Genomic DNA, 17590 nt, shown 5'->3' with positions numbered 1-17590 from the left:
TACTACAGAAATAGGAAACCTTATTTGAGCATGACTCCAAGTAGAAATCCTGAAAATAATGGTGTGGTAAAAGGCAATTAATTATTGGTATGCTGTAGAATATAATCACTTTATAGTAAACTTCAAGTCCATGTTTTAGTTGAGTGGTATCAAGATAAGCAAACCTCCCTGAATTTAGTTATGGACAAAATATGGTGCCAAATACTTCCCCAAAACTTTATTTTTCAGTGTTAACACACTAGTGGACAAAGTGTTTAAAATTCCAAGATTTCACACTCAACATTGCAGAATGTTCCCTTGCTTGTAGATAGCATATATCCATCCCAGCCAAACCACCCAGGGACTCAGGATGTCTAATTTACTACTGAAAGCTTAGCCTTTACATGTTTTATATATGAAACAAATGAATCACAGCCTTTGTTTAAGCAATATGTAACACCAGTTCATACAAATTAGTGTTTCTTGGAGTGGGGGGGCAGCAGGGGGCAAGCTCCCTCTTCCTCACCATGTCAGGGATCATTTGGCAAGTCTGGATATATCCGGTGGTGGGAATGGGTGGTGTGCTACTGGCATCAGGTGGGTAGAGGCCATGATGCACAAGGACAGTCCTCAAAGAATTACCTGTCCAAAGTTTTAATAGTATGGACAAAAAACCTGACAGAAACATAAAATGGCTTTTACTTAGATAACTGGTATTAAATACAATCTTAATTTTTCTGCCAAAGTATGTATAGTTTATCAAAATGGTGTGATCATCAGTTGGATACTTAAAAACCACTCTAAGTCGCTGGAATAAAATTCAACAATTAAATGTTAGTTCATGTCTTTTATTATTAACTCATATATAATCACTTGTCTTCTGGTTTGTTGAAGCAATAGGTCAGACAACATTTGCCACAGTAATGTCTGTCGAAGTGGCTAGCCATAAAAACTCCAGCACCACACTCATCTGAAGGGCACTCCCGACGAAGGCGACTGATTTTGCCATTCTCATCCACCTAAATAAGTACAAACCTGCTGTTAAGATAATTTTATAACATATTCTGAAGTCTAAGTGACTCAAAATTCAACCTTTAATATCGCAAAACTGTAGTTTTTTGTATTTAAAAACAAAGCACTCAAAACCTCCCTAGTAATTATCACAACAAAATAGTTCAGAGCCCACTGAAGTCTTGCCTTGCAAGTGGTTGAGAGTTAAGACCTAAACCCAGATCTGACTTCAAAATCAGAACTTGGTTTGGAATAAGCAGCTAAAAGTGAACCTCATCATATGAAGCTTATTCAAATACCAAACAGAAAACAAAAATTTAATAGAAAGTTTAGAACCAGAGATGCAAACAAAATTTATTAATCTGTGGATAAAAACGTTTTTATGAAACTGACACACTACCTACTGTGCGCTAACAAGGCACCCAGAAACGTTTTTATTACATTGGCTCACCTTATAGTATTTCAGGACTGCCAGTTTAACCTTCTTTCTCTTATGCTTATTCTTCTTGGGAGTGGTGTAAGACTTCTTCTTCCTTTTCTTAGCACCACCACGAAGTCTTAACACAAGATGAAGAGTGGACTCCTGTTAATGGAAGAGGATGAAATAGGCTTTAAAATAATTAATGCTCATATTCCACTAAGGGGCAACTAGCTTCACACACCTTCTAACTGGATGTGATAAATACAATAAGTTTGGGGGAGGGGGAATCAACTACTTGTTTATAAGGAGATTTAAGAACACATTAAGTCACACCATGGGAAGCAATCTACACAATCCAGGCTGTAAGAAACTGTAGCAGTGTCTCTGAAATGTTAATGCAAGAGTCACCAAGGAATCTATTGCTAACGTTATTCTCCCCCACTTTTGCGTGCTCATCAAAACTTACAAAGATTTACATTTAAAGGACTGCTCTTTCCTCCAAACAGACCTTTTGAATGTTGTAGTCAGACAAAGTACGTCCATCTTCCAGTTGCTTGCCAGCAAAGATCAGTCTCTGCTGATCAGGAGGAATTCCTAATAAAAAATAAAGTCCCATCAGAACAAGGGCATCTGATTAGATTTATGGATAATCCTTACTCAGATAAAGGGTACTAATAGCAGTCACTGAATTCTTACTACAGGCTAGGCATTTTAAACGCTTGCCCAACTGACATTATTCAATCCCAATAACAGTTAACACATATTACTACTACCTTCATTTTTAGATGAAGCAGGGTAGAGAATTAAAATAGCTCACCCAAGTTCACAATTAGGAAGAGCAGCCCTCGTTGGCCCCAGGCACACAAATATTTGTTATTATTTCAAAAGCATTTCACTTTGTCAATCCGACATCTTCCAACCCCCCCCAACAGCACTTATGTCCAGTAGTTAGGCTGGCGCCGGTACAGGTTAATTTCCTGAACTAGAAAATATTACTTGCCTTCCTTGTCCTGAATCTTTGCCTTCACATTTTCTATTGTATCCGAGGGTTCAACCTATGAGTATAAAAATGCAAATACCGGTATCACAGTAAAAAAACTAGAAAAAACGCCCAATTCCATTTGCAAGTTATCACAGAACCTAGCCGGTGGAGAGCTGAAGCCTACCCCAGCAAAGCTGACCACTCACCGAGGGGGCAGGCAACCGCCCCAGGACTGCCTCCGGCGAGCACTTCCTGAGCCGAGCACAGCCCAGGTCCCACTGCGGCGACTGCGCCACACGCGCTCGCGCCCACCAGTGGGAGCGCCTCCTTCCCCCCACCGCGGGCCCCCTGCTTTGACTACCTGGCCGGAACTGCTGAAGAGGTGAGAGCCCGTACTTCAGATATCGAAAGCCAGCCCTAGCCCCTACTCAGCCAACAACCCTCAATTCAGGGTCAGTTTTCAGAACCCAGGCTCTTAAGCGCATTTTACGGCAGAAAGCGGGGGAAGTCCCAGACTTCACTTCAGGCCCTTATTCAGGCCTTGACTTCCTCACGCCACCTGACCCGTACCTCGAGAGTAATGGTCTTCCCCGTAAGGGTTTTTACGAAAATCTGCATCCTGGCGGCGGTTCCACCTGAGGTTGAGGAAAAGGAGGAGAAGGGTCAGACGTGGGGACACAGAACAGTGCACCGGATAGGCCGCTGGCCGGAGAGAGGCCCGAGAGCATATACTCACCACAGATGGCGGATCGGAAAGGAAAGCAAGGCGCCGGCCCACGGGGTTTCCTGGCGCCCCCGCCAGAGGCCCCACCTCTTAGGCGACCACGTCAAATGCCGGACTGGTGTTACAGCGGCTGTCTAACCACATGCCGCTAGATGCGGCCATGAAACTCATTCCTCCTTTCCTATCTGAACTTGTTTTTCACTTTAACCCTCAGAATGCTCTCTAAATAGTAGATTTAAACAAACGAAAAATGGCTTTAAAAGGGTTTGCCCGTACAAGCCACGTGGCTAGGAGGGTCTTTAGAAGGGGGTGGAGTTGAGGGGGGTCCTTATTGGAGGAAAAGGAAGGAAATGGAACTGTCTTCTGGGGATTGTAGTTTTCCACTGCTTTCTTTTAGTTAGGACTACTTGTCCCAAGATGCATTTCCACATCTACGGTTCCCTAGTAACTATATACAAGCGTTGGAGTCAGTGTTTGGAGGAAGGGGTTCAGGTGAGGAGGGAGGATGGTAGAGGCGGAGTAATGGTTTGAGGGGAAACCAGACTAGGTTAAATGACTAGGAGGAAAGGTTAAGAAGCGGGCGAAGGGTTGGGGAAGGAGGGTATCGTTTACTCACAGACACAAGCGGTGAGGGGCGGGAGATCGGCGATGTGCCCGCAGTCGCTTTGGCCTCTGAGGGAAGGGAATTCATGTGGTCAGCTCCAGCCAAAGATAGGTAGTATTCAAAACCTTGGGTTCATCTTTTTCCAACTGTAACTCCTCCTCGTCTTCAACCCCCAAATCTGTCCCAGTCTGGGAAAGGTTCTGGGCCTGGTGTAGGACTCTTTAGTGTGAAACAGGGTAATATGTTGAAAATGTCCGGAGTTTTCAGGTTTTAAAATGAAGCCATATGGGAAAGAATCCTGCGGAATGAGTAGTTGGTTGTAGAATTTCCAAGTCGGGACATTGGGAGTGGTTGTGAAGGAAATCTTCCAAGGGGAAGAATTTGAGAGTATGTGCAGGGTTCTCTCCTAGGAAGGCTGGCCCATTAAAAGCAAGTCACACCTTCCTCTGGCCTTTCTCCACTGCACAGACCAAGGAATCTTTTCTAATGTACCCTCCCAATGTCTTCTCTATCTCTGTATGCCCTCTCCTTTGCAGCCCAACCCCAAATTCAGGCTCTCCTTAATTTTCTCCTGGAAGAGTTAATTCTCTAACTTCTCACCTGTCTTCGGTCTTTCTCCTTTTCTAACCCATCCTCATTTTTGCCCCCAGAATATTCTAAAAAGTAAAGGTGATTATATCGTTATTCTACTTCACCTTCAGGATAAAAATCCAAATTATTTAGTATGATATTCTGCCTCTGCCTCCCTTTAAGCTTATTCTGTCAAACCCATTACTCACTTTACACTTTAATGATTGAGCTAATTGAAGTTCCTAGCTTACCTCTCTTATGATTTGGCACTTATGAAAAATCCATTTCTTTTTCCTGGAACCTTGTTCATCCCATATTCTGCCAACTTGTCTCCATCTTTACAACAAAACTTCTTCAAAGGTTGTCTATACTCACTGTCTCCAGTTTTCCCCTTCCACTGATTGAACCTACTTCAATTAGGTTTTTGTCCCTACCATTCCAGTGGAATAGTTCTTGTAGGTCACTAATCACCACCATATTGCTAAATTCACTGGTCATTTAATCTTATTTGATCTGTCAGCACTTGACACAGTTGCTTACTCTCTCCCTCTTTGAAACTTTTTTTTTTCTTTTTTTAACCTGACTTCCAGGATACCTCTCTTACTTCTACTTTCCTGGAAATTTTCCAAGTTGTTTTGCTGCTTTCTCTTGATCTACCAGACCTCTAAACTTTGGAGTTCAACCCCCACCAAGGCTAATTCATCAGAACTCTGCTTTTTGACATTTCCCAGTTCATTTTCATTCTGCCTCATAACTCTATTTTTTTTTTTTTAATTTTAAGTAGGTTCCATGCCCAGTATGGAACCTAATGTGGGGCTTGAATTCATGACCCCAAGACCTGAGCTGAGATCAAGAGTTGGAGGGACGCCTGGGTGGCTCAGTTGGTTGGACGACTGCCTTCGGCTCAGGTCATGATCCTGGAATCCCAGGATCGAGTTCCGCATCAGGCTCCCAGCTCCATGGAGAGTCTGCTTCTCCCTCTGACCTTCTCCTCGCTCATGCTCTCTCTCACTGTCTCTCTCTCAAGTAAATAAGTAAAATCTTTAAAAAAAAGAGTTGGACACTTAATGGACTGAGCCACCCAGGTGCCCCATCCATCTCATACTTTTAAATACCATCTATATGCACATGACTGATAAACTTATCTCTCACTCAGACCACTCACTAAGACTCTGCCTTCACATATCCAGTTGACTACTCAATACCTCTCAGACAACCCGAAGTCCTGATCTCATGAAATTGCTCTTCCCATCTCTGCAAATGGCTATTCCCATCTTCTCATTGCTAAGGCCAAAAACTTCATAGTCATCCTTGACTGCTCTCTCATATCCACATACTCTCTTATACATAGCAAATTCTTCTTGGCTTTATTTTCGGTATACAGAACACTTCTCACCACCTCTGCTATTACCGCTGTGATCTAAGCTGCCATTATCTTTTGACCAGATTATTGCAGTAACCTCCTAATAGTTCTTTCAACTTTGACCCTTGTCTTCATAGAGCATCAAGAAAGACTCTTTGAAAATGTATGTCACGGGCGCCTGGGTGGCTCAGTGGGTTAAAGCCTCTGCCTTCAGCTCAGGTCATGATCCCAGAGTCCTGCATCAGGCTCTCTGCTCCGGGGGGAGCCTGCCTCCTCCTCTCTGCCTGCCTGACTACTGGTGACCTCTGTCTGTCAAATAAATAAAGTCTTAAAAAAAAAAAAAAAAAGAATGTATGTCAGCTATCACTCTTCTGTCTAAAGCCCTCCAGTGGCTTCCCATGTCTCTGAGAGTGAAACATAAATTCCTTTAAGTGAGGCTGTTGCTCCAGCACTGGAACAACAAGGCAATGTTCCAGCCCATTTTTCCTCTTGCCAATTCTGCCTAGTAAAAGGGACACCTTTTTCTAACTTGTGCAAACATGCCCCATGGTGGAGCTGGTAGTGGTCCTGACTTCAAGGCCTTATATCCTATAGGATCTGGCAGCTACCTCTCTGACCTTACCTTCTTTGTCCCTTTCTCATTCTCTTCTGGCCCCACTGGCCTTCTTGGTGTTTGTCAGAGATGCTCTCCTGCTTTGAGCCTTTGGACTTGCTGATCTGTCTGCATCAAGCACTCCTCCCAGGAATCTTCAAACTACTTGTCACCTTGGGGTGCCTGGGTGGCTCAGTGGGTTAAAGCCTCTGCCTTCAGCTCAGGTCATGGTCCCAGGGTCCTGGGATCGAGCCCCACATCGGGCTCTCTGCTCCACAGGAAGCCTGCATCCTCCTCTCTCTGCCTGCGTTTCTGCCTACTTGTGATCTCTGCCAAATAAATTAAAACAAAACAAAACACAAAAAATAACCTAAAATGTCACCTTATCAGTGAGGGCTTTCTTCTCTCCCAGCATAATGCCTTGTATAAAATAGCACCCTCCCACCTTCTTTCTAGTCCCTATTCCTTGCTTTATTTGTTTATATAACTTAGCCTCATGTGTCATCTGTATTTGGGGGTGTTGTCTGTCTCTCCGTTTGAATGTAACCTCTGGGAGGTTAGGGACTTTGTTTTGTTTGGTGCTGTATCTCTAGTGTCTAGAATAGTGACAGACACAGTAGGTATGCTTCCCCCAATTTATTGGATAAATAAATGCAACACAACATAAGCATTGCCCTAGGTGTTGTTCCATTAGACGTTTTTCCTGATGTTTCCCTGCCCTCTCCCACAAACTAGCCCCTCTTGGCTTTTGGAGTCCATTGTGCCCACCTCTGTCACACTACCCTCTCTGCTCTGTAGCAATGGGTTATTTAACTAGTCCAATAGACTTGACTGGGAATCTTTGTGACTTGTTTTCTCTGTATCCCTTTGTGTCTAATATGAATGAGTGAGTGAAAGGTCATCTGCGTTGGTTTATGTGACTCGGGCATTTTGTAGATGCTGAGAAACAGTCACTTTAGCTGTGTTGTAGTTTGAGGCACCACAAAGTCATGTCTTCTGAGCAGACCACATTATTGCTAAGTGACTATTGATTATTAAGCATTTTTTAGTACATTTTCTGCTAGAAACTGTACTGTGCACTGGAATGCATATAGGTAGGGAAGGATAATGGGAATAGAGATCATTTTGGTTTCCGCCTACTGGGAGAAATAGAGAATATAAACAGAACACTATTATAGAGTGGCTGAGTACTAATACCATGATAGAAGATATGCACAGTTCCATGGGAGAATGTAGAAGTTGACCAAGTTTAAAGGAATTCAGGGCAGCTTTCCTGGAGCTATATAAGCTGAGATCTGAAAAACGAGTAAAAGCCAACTGAGTAAGGATGGTAATAGGAGTGTTATCTCAGTGGGGGTAGGGAGTGTTGAGGATGGAGAGAGAGAATACAGAGATGGGAGAGAATCAATGCAGGACTCTAAGCAAATTCATGGCAAGGGCACAAAAATTTAGACAGGGAGAAAGATTTGGACTACCCAGTTCCTACAGGCCTACATAGGCTAAGTGAAGGAACTTAGATTTTATCCTAAAGTTAATAGGAGGCCACTGGTATTCCGATATAACCACTAACTCTCCAGTGATCACACCCAATCCTTCCTCCTTACACTATTGTCTTTTACTATCTGAAATTACATTGTTTATTTATAATTTGTTTCTCCCACTAGATTGTAAGCTCAAAGGAGCCAAGAACTTATTTATTACTGAAAATCTAGCTATAAAATAATGCTGGCAGTTAGTAAGCAGTAAAAATTAGTTGAATGAGTGAATAAGGAAATTGATTTCTCACTTGGGAAAACTGTTGATCCATTTATGGGTTTTTACCTTATTGGAACTACCTATGTTCATTTACAAACTGGTTTTTCATTGTCCAGTTCATCAGCATAAAGTAAATTAGGTCTTTTAAACTTTGGTAAGTATTTTGGTGTCTCCCTTCTCCTGCATATGACCTGTGGGCAGGATTTATAGACCATCTATGTCATTTTAAATAGCCAGATGTCAATTACATCACTAAAACATGGTAAAATTGATCTAGACATTTACTCATCACAGCATTATAGTGGAAATGTTCAACAGTGGGGGAATGATTAAGTTAAGTATGATGTGCTAGTCAAATACACAATTATTAGAAGTCTTTTTTTTTTTTTTTTAAGATTTTATTTATTTGAGCGGTGCCTGGGTGGCTTAGACCTTAAGCATCTGCCTTCAGCTCAGGTCATGATCCCAGAGTCCTGCATTGGGCTCACTGCTCAGTGGGAAGCCTGCTTCTCCCTCTCCTACGCCCCCTGCTTGTGTTCCCTCTCGCTGTCTGTCAAATAAATAAAATCTTAAAAAAAAAAAAAAGATTTTATTTATTTGTTTGTCAGAGAGAGAGCGCACACAAGCAGGGGGAGCATTAGGCAGAGGGAGAAGCAGGTTCCCTTGAAGCAAGGAGCCTGACAACAGGATTTTTCTCCCAGTAACCTGGGGTCATGATTTGAGCCCACGGCAGGCACTTAACCAACTGGTTAAGGTTCCTAGAAGTCATTTTTTGAAAACTATTCAACAATGTGGAAAAGTGCTTTTAATATTGAGTGAAAAAAAAATGAGGATGGGGCGCCTGGGTGCTCAGTGGGTTAAGCCTCTGCCTTCGGCTTGGGTCATGATCTGAGTGTCCTGGGATTGAGCCCCGCATCAGGCTCTCTGCTCAACGGCGAGCCTGCTTCCCCCTCTCTCTCTCTGCCTGTGTTTCTGCCTACTTGTGATCTCTGTCTGTCAAATAAACAAATAAAATCTTCCAAAAAAAAATGAGGATACAAAGCTGAATATGGAGTGTGATCCTAATTTTTGTAATTATAAAAACTGGAAAGAAATATACCAAAATATTAAATAATCATTGTGTTTGGGTGGAGGATTCTGTATGATTTTTAGTTTTTCATTAATTTTCTTTGGTTGATATTTTCCAATTTTTTAAAAAAAGATTTTATTTATTTATTTGACAGAGATCACAAGTAGGCAGAGAGGCAGGCAGAGAGAAAGGAGGAAGCAGGCTCCTTGCTGAGCAGAGAGCCCCATGCAATGCGGGGCTCTATCCCAGGACCCTGAGATCATGACCTGAGCCAGAGGCAGAGGCTCAACCCATTGAGCCATCCAGGCGCCCTATTTTCCAAGTTTTATAGCTGAATATTCATGGGTAAGGGAGAATTGGGAAGAGTTCAAATGTTTTGTCTTGCCAGATATTTTTCAGTAAGCCATGGGTTCTGTTTGGTGTTGATGTGAATGGTTTTCAGGAATCAACTTCTGTATTCAACTGGATAATGATTCTTTATTTAAAGAGCAATGGAATGTAGCGGCTTGAAACTGTGCTGGAAGAGGACTCTTACCTTTGATACCATTGATGGATGGATTTTAGCGGAAGTTCTGACTTCTTACTTTTTAGTTAGTATGTTTATTTTACAGATAAGAATTTTAATGAAGTTTATCATAAAATAAATTCGTGAGTTGTTTGTAGCTATCATGACTACCTGGGCCAAGTAAGCACGTGGGTAGAGAAGTATTTGACCTTGTTTATATCATTAGGAGGCTTCCAAACTGGTTTTCTCATGTGAAACAAGCAAAGTGGTAAACCTTCTGTTAGAAAGTATTGAATTAAACATAAGAAACCATCCAATCACATGACAGATAGGCTTGGTTCCTAAAAAAAGAGCTCTTTATTGACTGGTGTTTAGTATTTCTATCCTAGAGGTATAGCACTTGACAGTAGAATAGTTAAGATCTTTTAATTCATAGGTTGAAATATTTATCTCTGAGATAAATATTTTAATTTATTATAATTTTTATTTATATTATAATTAAATTTTTATAAATTAAATTATATTATAATTAAATTTATATTATAATTTATTATAAACTTATTAGAAATGACTTGATTTATTTTAAGCTTCAAAGCAATTGATGGTCTTTTTTTCTTTCAGGCTTGCCAAAGGTTTGGCTTTTTTGGAAAAGCAAGTCAAGACTTAAGTCTTCTCTGGTGAACAAGTGTGCAGATTGTGACATATGTCCACTCAAGAAATAAATAAACATGCAGTTCTCCCTCCTATCATTAGTAGGAGCGACAAGGAATTTTTGGAAAGTATGCAAAGATACATAATCACAGAAACTGAAAGAGTGGGCTGTAACAAGGAAGGACCTGCTGATGAATATTACATCATATACCGAAACGTTTTTGATAAGGTATCAACGCTCATAAGATGAGGGAGTTTTCATGGGGTGGAAATGGTCTGTCTTGACAACTAATATTCCTGCCTCAGTAATATCACTGCTTGTTGAGTACACGGCGTTTGTCGATTTTGAGAAGTTCATCCAGTGTATTGGGAAGGGATGAATGGGGAAAATACAGTGCTGGATTTCTATCACTAGATGCTTAATGAGTGTTTTGATTGTTTTAGCTTGAGTACAGGCTGTCAGTTTTTTAGCAACAACTTAGTTGTGCCTTCTAACATCCTTTGGGTCTTTTATCTAAAAATATCTGATTTGTTAGGGATTGGGCTGCCAAGAAGGAACCTGCTAATTGTTGTAAGTTTTGGCTTCGATTGGATCTAGCATATTAAGTTGGAACCCTTTGTGAGTTAGAGGTCTTGATAGGTCCAGTAGGCAAGAGGTTTGACTGGACCGAACACTGGAAATAGAAGAGTTTAGAAAATGTTGTGGCTTTATATAACATTTGATCTTGCTTTTTAAGATTTTAGAAACACTTATTTTTCCTTACAAACAATTGCAGTTTCCCATTTGGTTCCTTGTTTTTTTGTTTTTTCGTTTGTTTTTTGTTTTTTTGTTTTTTTTTACCTTTTTTTAACCTCCTTGGAAGAATCCCTGGCAGTTGAATAAGTGGAATCAGCATCCTTTCCTCTTTACTCAAAAGAAATAATTATTTATCTTAAGAATTCTGTAGACTTGGGGTGCATGGGTGGCTAAGTGGGTTGGGCCTCTGCTTTTGGCTCCGGTCATGATCTCAGGCTCCTGGGATGGAGCCTCGCATTGGGCTCTCTCCTCAGCAGGGAGTCTGCTTCCCCCTCTCTCTCTGCCTGCCTCTCTGCCTACTAGTGATCTCTCTCTCTCTATCAAATAAATAAATAAAATCTTAAAAAAAAAAAAAAGAATTCTGTGGACTATTGGTTTCTGAGTAAAACAGTCACAGGCAAAATAGGAACTCAGTCTTTTGTTTAATTTTTTTAAAGATTTTATTTATTTATTTGACAGATAGAGATCACAAATAGGCAGAGAGGCATGCAGAGTAGGGGGGAGAAGCAGGCTCCCTGCTGAGCAGAGAGCTGGATGCGGGGCTCTATCCCAGGACCCTGGGATCATGACCTTAGCTGAAGGCAGAGGCTTTGACCCACTGAGCCACTCAGGCGCCCCTTTTGTTTAATTTTTAAACAGTATACACAAGAATCTTTTTTCTCCTCTAATTAAATACATAGTGCATCACTCTAAGGAAAAATGAGCACAAAGTAGTGATTTGTACCTGTAAGTGGAATTAAGAAAATTGAGGAGTATTCATAAGAGTATAAAATAAACAGTCTTTTCTTTTAAGTCATCTAAAAACACTTATCTTTTAGAATTGCGACATTGGCAGGTTAGCCTCATTTTATATGTCATTATGATCAGTGATACTGCTTTTGAGTCATTAAGGAATATATCGTATGACTGTTTAAAGGCAGTGTTTTGAGTGGTTGCATCAATATCAAGAATCATGCTGGGACACCTGGGTAGCTCACTGGGTTAAAGCCTCTGCCTTCAGCTCAGGTCGTGATGCTGGGGTCCTGGAATTGAGCCCCTCATCGGGCTCTCTGCTCAGTGGGGAGCCTGCTTCTCCCTCTCTCTCTGCCTGCCTCTCTGCCTACTTGTGATCTCTGTCTGTCAAATAAATAAATAAATAAAATCTTAAAAAAAAAAAAAAAGAAAGAAAAGAATCAAGCTAAGATTCTACTTACCTGAAACCAGCAGAGGAAAGTTATCATAATGATGACATGCTTATCTTGGCATGCCCAAATACTGATACTTGTTGGAAGATTTTTTACATGAAGAGCTGTCTGCTTTAAATTAGTATAGCTCTAGTAAAGTCATTTTGGAGGTGGTGTTAGTTAATTTAATTCTTAGAAAAAAGACATGGGAATAAATAAAAGATAATATTTACATCTGTAGTCCTTTTCGCCCTATCTCCCAAGACTTTCATGTGGACTATCTGTCCATTGTACAATAATAAGTTGTACATTTGTGCCTTGTAAAGAATCCTGTTCTTCAGGACTGAGAGGGGTCTGAAATATAAATTACTTGGTACTTAAGAGAAACTTTTCTTCTAGTTTCTCAATATAATTGGTCTTTCCTTTTTTTAAAAAAGGATTTTACTTATTTATTTATTTGCCAGAGAAAGAGCATGGCGGGGGGGAGGGCAGGGAGTGAGAATACAAGCAGGGGGAGCAGCAGGCAGAGGGAGAAGAAGGCTCCCTTCTGAGCAAGGAGCCTGATGTGGGACTCTGTCCCAGAACCTGGGATCATGACCTGAGCCAAAGGCAGACACTTAACCAACTGAGCTACCCAAGGGTTTCTGATCTTTCCATTTTCATGTTATTCCAGCACATTTGATTGTTAAAAAGCTATTAATGACTGCCTTCTCCAATCTTCCTTCCCTTGGAAGGATCTAATTGGGCAATGATGAAAGTATTAACTTGCATCTCTGAGTACTTAGAATTAGAGAACAAATCCCAAATTCTGCTTAGAATCACACATCGAGGATTTTGCAAGTGCATGGTGCCTAAGTCAAGCAAGGAGGACCTGAGACTCCTGTAATAAGAATTGAGGGTAGGTTATAGAAAGAGCCAAATACTTAATAAGCAAGGAAGACCAAAGCTAGGAAGAGTGAGCATCTATAGAAGAGGGTGAATTATGGAGGCAACTATCCTCTGGAAATGGCTATTTTTTGTGTTTCTGGTAGCATGTACAGGTAGCCTGTGTCCATATATAGAAGCTGAGGTGGAATGACTACCCTTCCTCTTCTTGCTCAGATCCCTCTTACCAAGTCTCAAGTTTAATGAAAACCTGACCCTCAAACTTGAATGATGTAGAGCTAGGAAGTCCATATGGCAGGGTTAAGTCGGTTGGCTATAAGAGAATAAGGAGTCATGAGTGCTGTGGCAAAATGAAGAACCAATGCAGTCTAAAGTTCTAGCTGATTACTGCCATTAGGAATGGGGATTCATGTTGGTAGGTTTTCAGTTTTCAGGAGAAATGGAAATTGAGTTTTTGGTGAAATTTCCTACATTTTAAATATTTTTGTGAGTCAAGCAAAATTGGATTCTACCTGTAGCATGCCAGTGTGTTTCCTTTCCTTTTATGCATTTCCTGTGCATTCTCGACAGTTCCTATTAGTGTTCTTCTGAAATTTGTGTCTTCTGGCAAGCAAGTATGGGAGCTGATTGTGGTGTCATTACAAGTCTGTTCTCTCCATTAACGTACCCAAATTATATTGGATTGTTGTGGCATATCCTAGAGGCATGTGAAGTGGAAGATGGCCAGGAACAGTGGGGTATTTAATTTGGAAGACTACAGAGTAATAGCCTCTGTTTCATTAAAGGTTCCTGGGTGGCCGTCCTCCTGGTTTGGGTAGATGGGTAATAATGTCAAAAAGACAACCAGTATCTCCCATTCACATATTCTCTACTGATATTTACCACTGATCTCTTTGTACTATTTCTTGATAGACCAGATCTCTTCCAGAACAGATAATTTTTTTTAGATATTGTTTAGCTAACAGAAAACCTGTGGGGGATAACAGAGACTAGAGATGTAGCTGGAGTAGACAGCATAATATTCAGCTTTCAGGGAAAATTATGGATTGATCATATCTATTCCCTATACATATTGATCCCTTATAAAATCCTCATATGCAGAGTTTGGAAACCATAAATTATAAGTTTTTGTTTTTTAATTGAAATGCTTATTAATTATTTTTGTGTGGATGATGCATACACCAGATAGGAGTGAAGGAAGGAAGGAAAGAAAGGAAGGAAAGAAGGAAGAAAAAAGAAAGAAAAATAAAGAAAAAGAAAAGAAAACCAATAAAGAAGAATATAGATTGGAAAGTTAGGTCCTGTTCACCTCAAACCCTGCTTCCTCTTTGCTTCTCTGCAGGCACCCACTGTTTCTGTTATTATTATCCTTCTGGAGATAATCTGTACTTATACACACCATTGGAAACTATGAATATGTAGCAGGTTTTCTATAGTTGCACTTGACATCTTAGCAATAGAAATGCAACTGGGGAATTGAGAGTATTAATTAACCAGTAGGAGCCGATAGGTTAGAAAAACAGAGAGGTGAAGGGAATCCAGGATTTTAAGGACTGAATGAAGCCAGAGACGTAATTTAGAGATAGTAAGGAATGATGGGCAATTATATTTCAAAGATCTATAATTGAGATAATTAGACCTGATATTGGTTTTAACTGACATCATATGATGTATGTGTTCATACTAAGTAGAGCAAAAAATATTTAAGCTGATAGTATTGTAATGATTTCCAAAGTGCATATTGAGTAAATATTAGTTGTCTTAATACCCTGGGTATTAAAATTTAAGACTTCTAACTGCTTATCATGTTCCATTTAAGAAATAATCTACAATGCTGTTTGCAAGGCTTTTGTTCCATTGTCTTCCAAAAAAAAAATTCAGTATCATAGGCAGAAAAATAATGTTTCAGGTAATAGAGTATGTCACTGCATACAAATCCATTCTTACTTCAATCAAAAAAGAATATGATGGCTTTATTGAGACAGTGAAGGAAGGCCAAAGAGCTGCATTTTGTCTTCATGGAAAACTTAAAGCTTTGGCAGCAGAGCCCACAGCATTGGTGTATCACAGGAAAAGAACAATCCAACTTGAAGCAAAGTAAGTATATTAGTAAGTAGCCCCAAAGGTGATGATTGTTACTTGGTTATATTACCTAGTCAGTGTAACTATAAACAGTGGTTCTTAGCCCCCCAGAATCCTAAGCATTGTAAATAGTAAGAAATTCTCAACTAGATTTATAATGAAATTGTCAAAAATAAGGAGATCCTAAAGGTAGTTAGTTACAGCAAGAAGCAACAACTTCCTTACCTTCGCATCTGTGTTGTAGCATATATCAGAATTTCATTCCTTTTTAAGTTTCAATAATATTCCATTCTATGAATATACCACATTTTGTTTATCTGTTTTTCTATTTATGGATACTTGGGTTGTTTCTACCTCTGTGGCTATTGTGAATAGTGCCTCTATGAACATTCATGTGTAAGTATCTGAGTCCTTGCCTTCAATTCTTTTTTTTTTTTTAAGATTTTATGTATTTATTTCAATAGAGAGAATGTGAGTAGGGAGTGGGGAGAGAATGAATCTCAAGCTGACTCTTCTGATCACAGGCTCGATCCCTTGACCATGAGATATAACCTGAGCTGAGATCAAGAGTTGGATACTTAATCAACCAAGCCACCCAGGCGCTCCAAGAGTCTGTTTACTTTTAACATGCTCTTCTTCTGCAAGCATAAGGTTTTTGGTTGAAAGGCAAAGGGTATTTTATTTCCACAATCCCTCTTTCATAAATACTGCAGGTTCTTACTCTAAGCCATCTGTAGGTGCCAGGAACTCTGTATTGTAATCATGTGGGCAACAGTTCTCTACTGACAAACTTGTTTTTAATTTGCCAGAAACTGACATTTATATACTGAATTTATTTTAATCTGTTATTTCCTCCCAGGGCCAACATATCAGTGATAAACTAGACAGTGAACTTCAAATCATGCTTAAAAGAAATTTATACCAAGAGGTAGCTCTTGGTTTTTAAGATCCCCATTTCTGGAATAAGACAGTTTTATCACAAAGAGGTGCTATCCTTCCTCCAGCTCTAGGCTCAAAATTACTATCGAGGGCTGAATAATGGCCTCAAAGATATTAGGTCCTAATCCTGGAAACCTGGAATTGCTCCTTTACTTGGAGAAAGGGTCGTTATAGATGGTACTATTTTAAGGATCTTGAGATGGGGAGATTATCCTGGATTATTCAGGTGGGCTTTAAATACAATCACAAGTGGTTTTTTTTTTTAATTTTTTAAAAGATTTCATTTATTCATTTGACAGAGAAAGAGAGATCACAAGCAGACAGAGAGGCAGGCAGAAAGAGGGGGAAGCAGGCTCCCTGCTGAGCAGAGAGCCTGAAGTGGGGCTCTATCCCAGGGGCTCGATCCCAGGACCCTGGGACCATGACCCTGGGACCATGACCTGAGCTGAAGATAGATATCTGCCTTAACCCACTGAGCCACCCAGGCACCCCTCCCTAGAGCTTCTGAGAGGAAACATAACCCTTTGATTTTGTCCCAGTGATACTGGTTGTGGATTTCTGATCTCTGGAACTGTAGGAGAATAAATTTCTGTTGTTTTAAGCTACCAATAAGTTTTTGGCAATTTGTTTTAGCAGCTACAGGAAGCTAGTATAATTACAAAAATAATTTTAATTGCAAAGGTAACTTTCAACTATAGGGAATACATGTAGTACTTTATGGCCAGATTATTATGTTTAACACGTACCCATTTCCAGTAAGATTGTGAATTGTAGTGTAAGATTTTAATTGATGCTCTGAGAGAAAACTGTTCCTCACTTTTGAGGTTAGTTAATTTTTAATGGACATTGTTTCAGAAAGTTAACACCTCAGTCCATAATGGTTCAAAATGATACTTAGCCAAGATAAAGTAATCATTTAACCTGTTTTACTTTAAATCTTATGATTAAATAACTAAGCTATTTGAAAGAAATGTAAGAAAGCCTTTCTGTTTTTTCAGAATGAGGGTTATTGAAAATAATTCCTCAAAGATTCAATTGCAAATAGACAAAATGAAACAACTTAGGGCAGAATATGAGGCAAAAGAAGTAAGATATCATACTTTCTCCAAAGATCCTTCAAAACCTATTCCAGGTATGTATTTTGTTAAAAATGTTTGAAATCCCAACTGTTTTCAGTTATTACCTATCATACAAATCAGTTTACGTGTGCTGCAGTGTGTGTTTCTGCAAGTGTACCAGGACTTTAGCCAGACTTCACGAACAACTTTAGCCTGGACTCCAGGTGGATATAAAGGAATGAGACAACTTCAACAACCTTGAAAAACTGAGAGAATTCCAGACTGGCCGGATTATATAAAGTATAAGGGAAGGACTGTTAGAGTTTGGTTCCTGTATCAATGTCGACGTTATCTGCAAACCTATTAGAAATGCAGATTCTGGCTCTGCAGCAGACTTACTGTGTCAGAAACTCCAGGGGTGGGAGTTGGGGTGAGGGAGTG

At 40.1% G+C, this 17590-nt stretch overlaps 2 protein-coding genes across 7 annotated transcripts in view; one reads left to right on the top strand and one right to left on the bottom strand.

The window, feature by feature from the left end:
• Positions 1–806: 806 nt before the first annotated feature.
• RPS27A (ribosomal protein S27a) lies at positions 807–3192 on the bottom strand. Its single transcript, XM_032352153.1, has 6 exons — positions 3130–3192; positions 2964–3028; positions 2412–2466; positions 1920–2005; positions 1442–1573; positions 807–998 (listed from the first exon to the last, which is right to left on the bottom strand). The coding sequence occupies exons 2-6, from the start codon at positions 3009–3011 to the stop codon at positions 849–851; spliced, it is 471 nt and encodes a 156-aa protein (XP_032208044.1). The 5' UTR covers positions 3012–3028; positions 3130–3192; the 3' UTR covers positions 807–848.
• Positions 3193–3475: 283 nt separating this feature from the next.
• CLHC1 (clathrin heavy chain linker domain containing 1) overlaps positions 3476–17590 on the top strand; it is a 38454-nt gene continuing 24339 nt past the window's right edge. The window contains exons 1-5 of one of the 6 annotated variants that reach the window (XM_032352142.1): positions 3559–3609; positions 8118–8155; positions 10197–10455; positions 15052–15167; positions 17090–17223. In XM_032352142.1, coding sequence (XP_032208033.1) covers positions 10279–10455; positions 15052–15167; positions 17090–17223 — 427 coding nt within the window. In that variant the 5' untranslated portion in view covers positions 3559–3609; positions 8118–8155; positions 10197–10278. Of the gene's footprint in view, positions 3610–8117; positions 8156–10196; positions 10456–14287; positions 14413–14979; positions 15168–17089; positions 17224–17590 lie in introns of those variants that run through there. The other 5 variants (XM_032352140.1, XM_032352141.1, XM_032352143.1 and 2 more) reach the window with 5 other exon arrangements.

Source organism: Mustela erminea, chromosome 7 (genome assembly GCF_009829155.1).
Source record: "Mustela erminea isolate mMusErm1 chromosome 7, mMusErm1.Pri, whole genome shotgun sequence".
NCBI classification, from domain to species: Eukaryota; Metazoa; Chordata; class Mammalia; order Carnivora; family Mustelidae; genus Mustela; species Mustela erminea.
The sequence above is the reverse complement of the archived record's forward strand: the minus strand, read 5'-3'. Positions and strand labels throughout refer to the sequence as shown.

What these genes read in the sequence shown, in the direction of transcription:
- RPS27A (XM_032352153.1), bottom strand. Translation starts at nt 3,011, where the DNA reads ATGCAGATTTTCGTAAAAACCCTTACGGGGAAGACCATTACTCTCGAG. An exon ending in AAAGATTCAGGACAAGGAAG is followed by an intron (nt 2,006 to 2,411) that starts GCAAGTAATATT and finishes ATTTTTTATTAG; the next exon opens with GAATTCCTCCTGATCAGCAG. An exon ending in CTGACTACAACATTCAAAAG is followed by an intron (nt 1,574 to 1,919) that starts GTCTGTTTGGAG and finishes TTCCATTAACAG; the next exon opens with GAGTCCACTCTTCATCTTGT.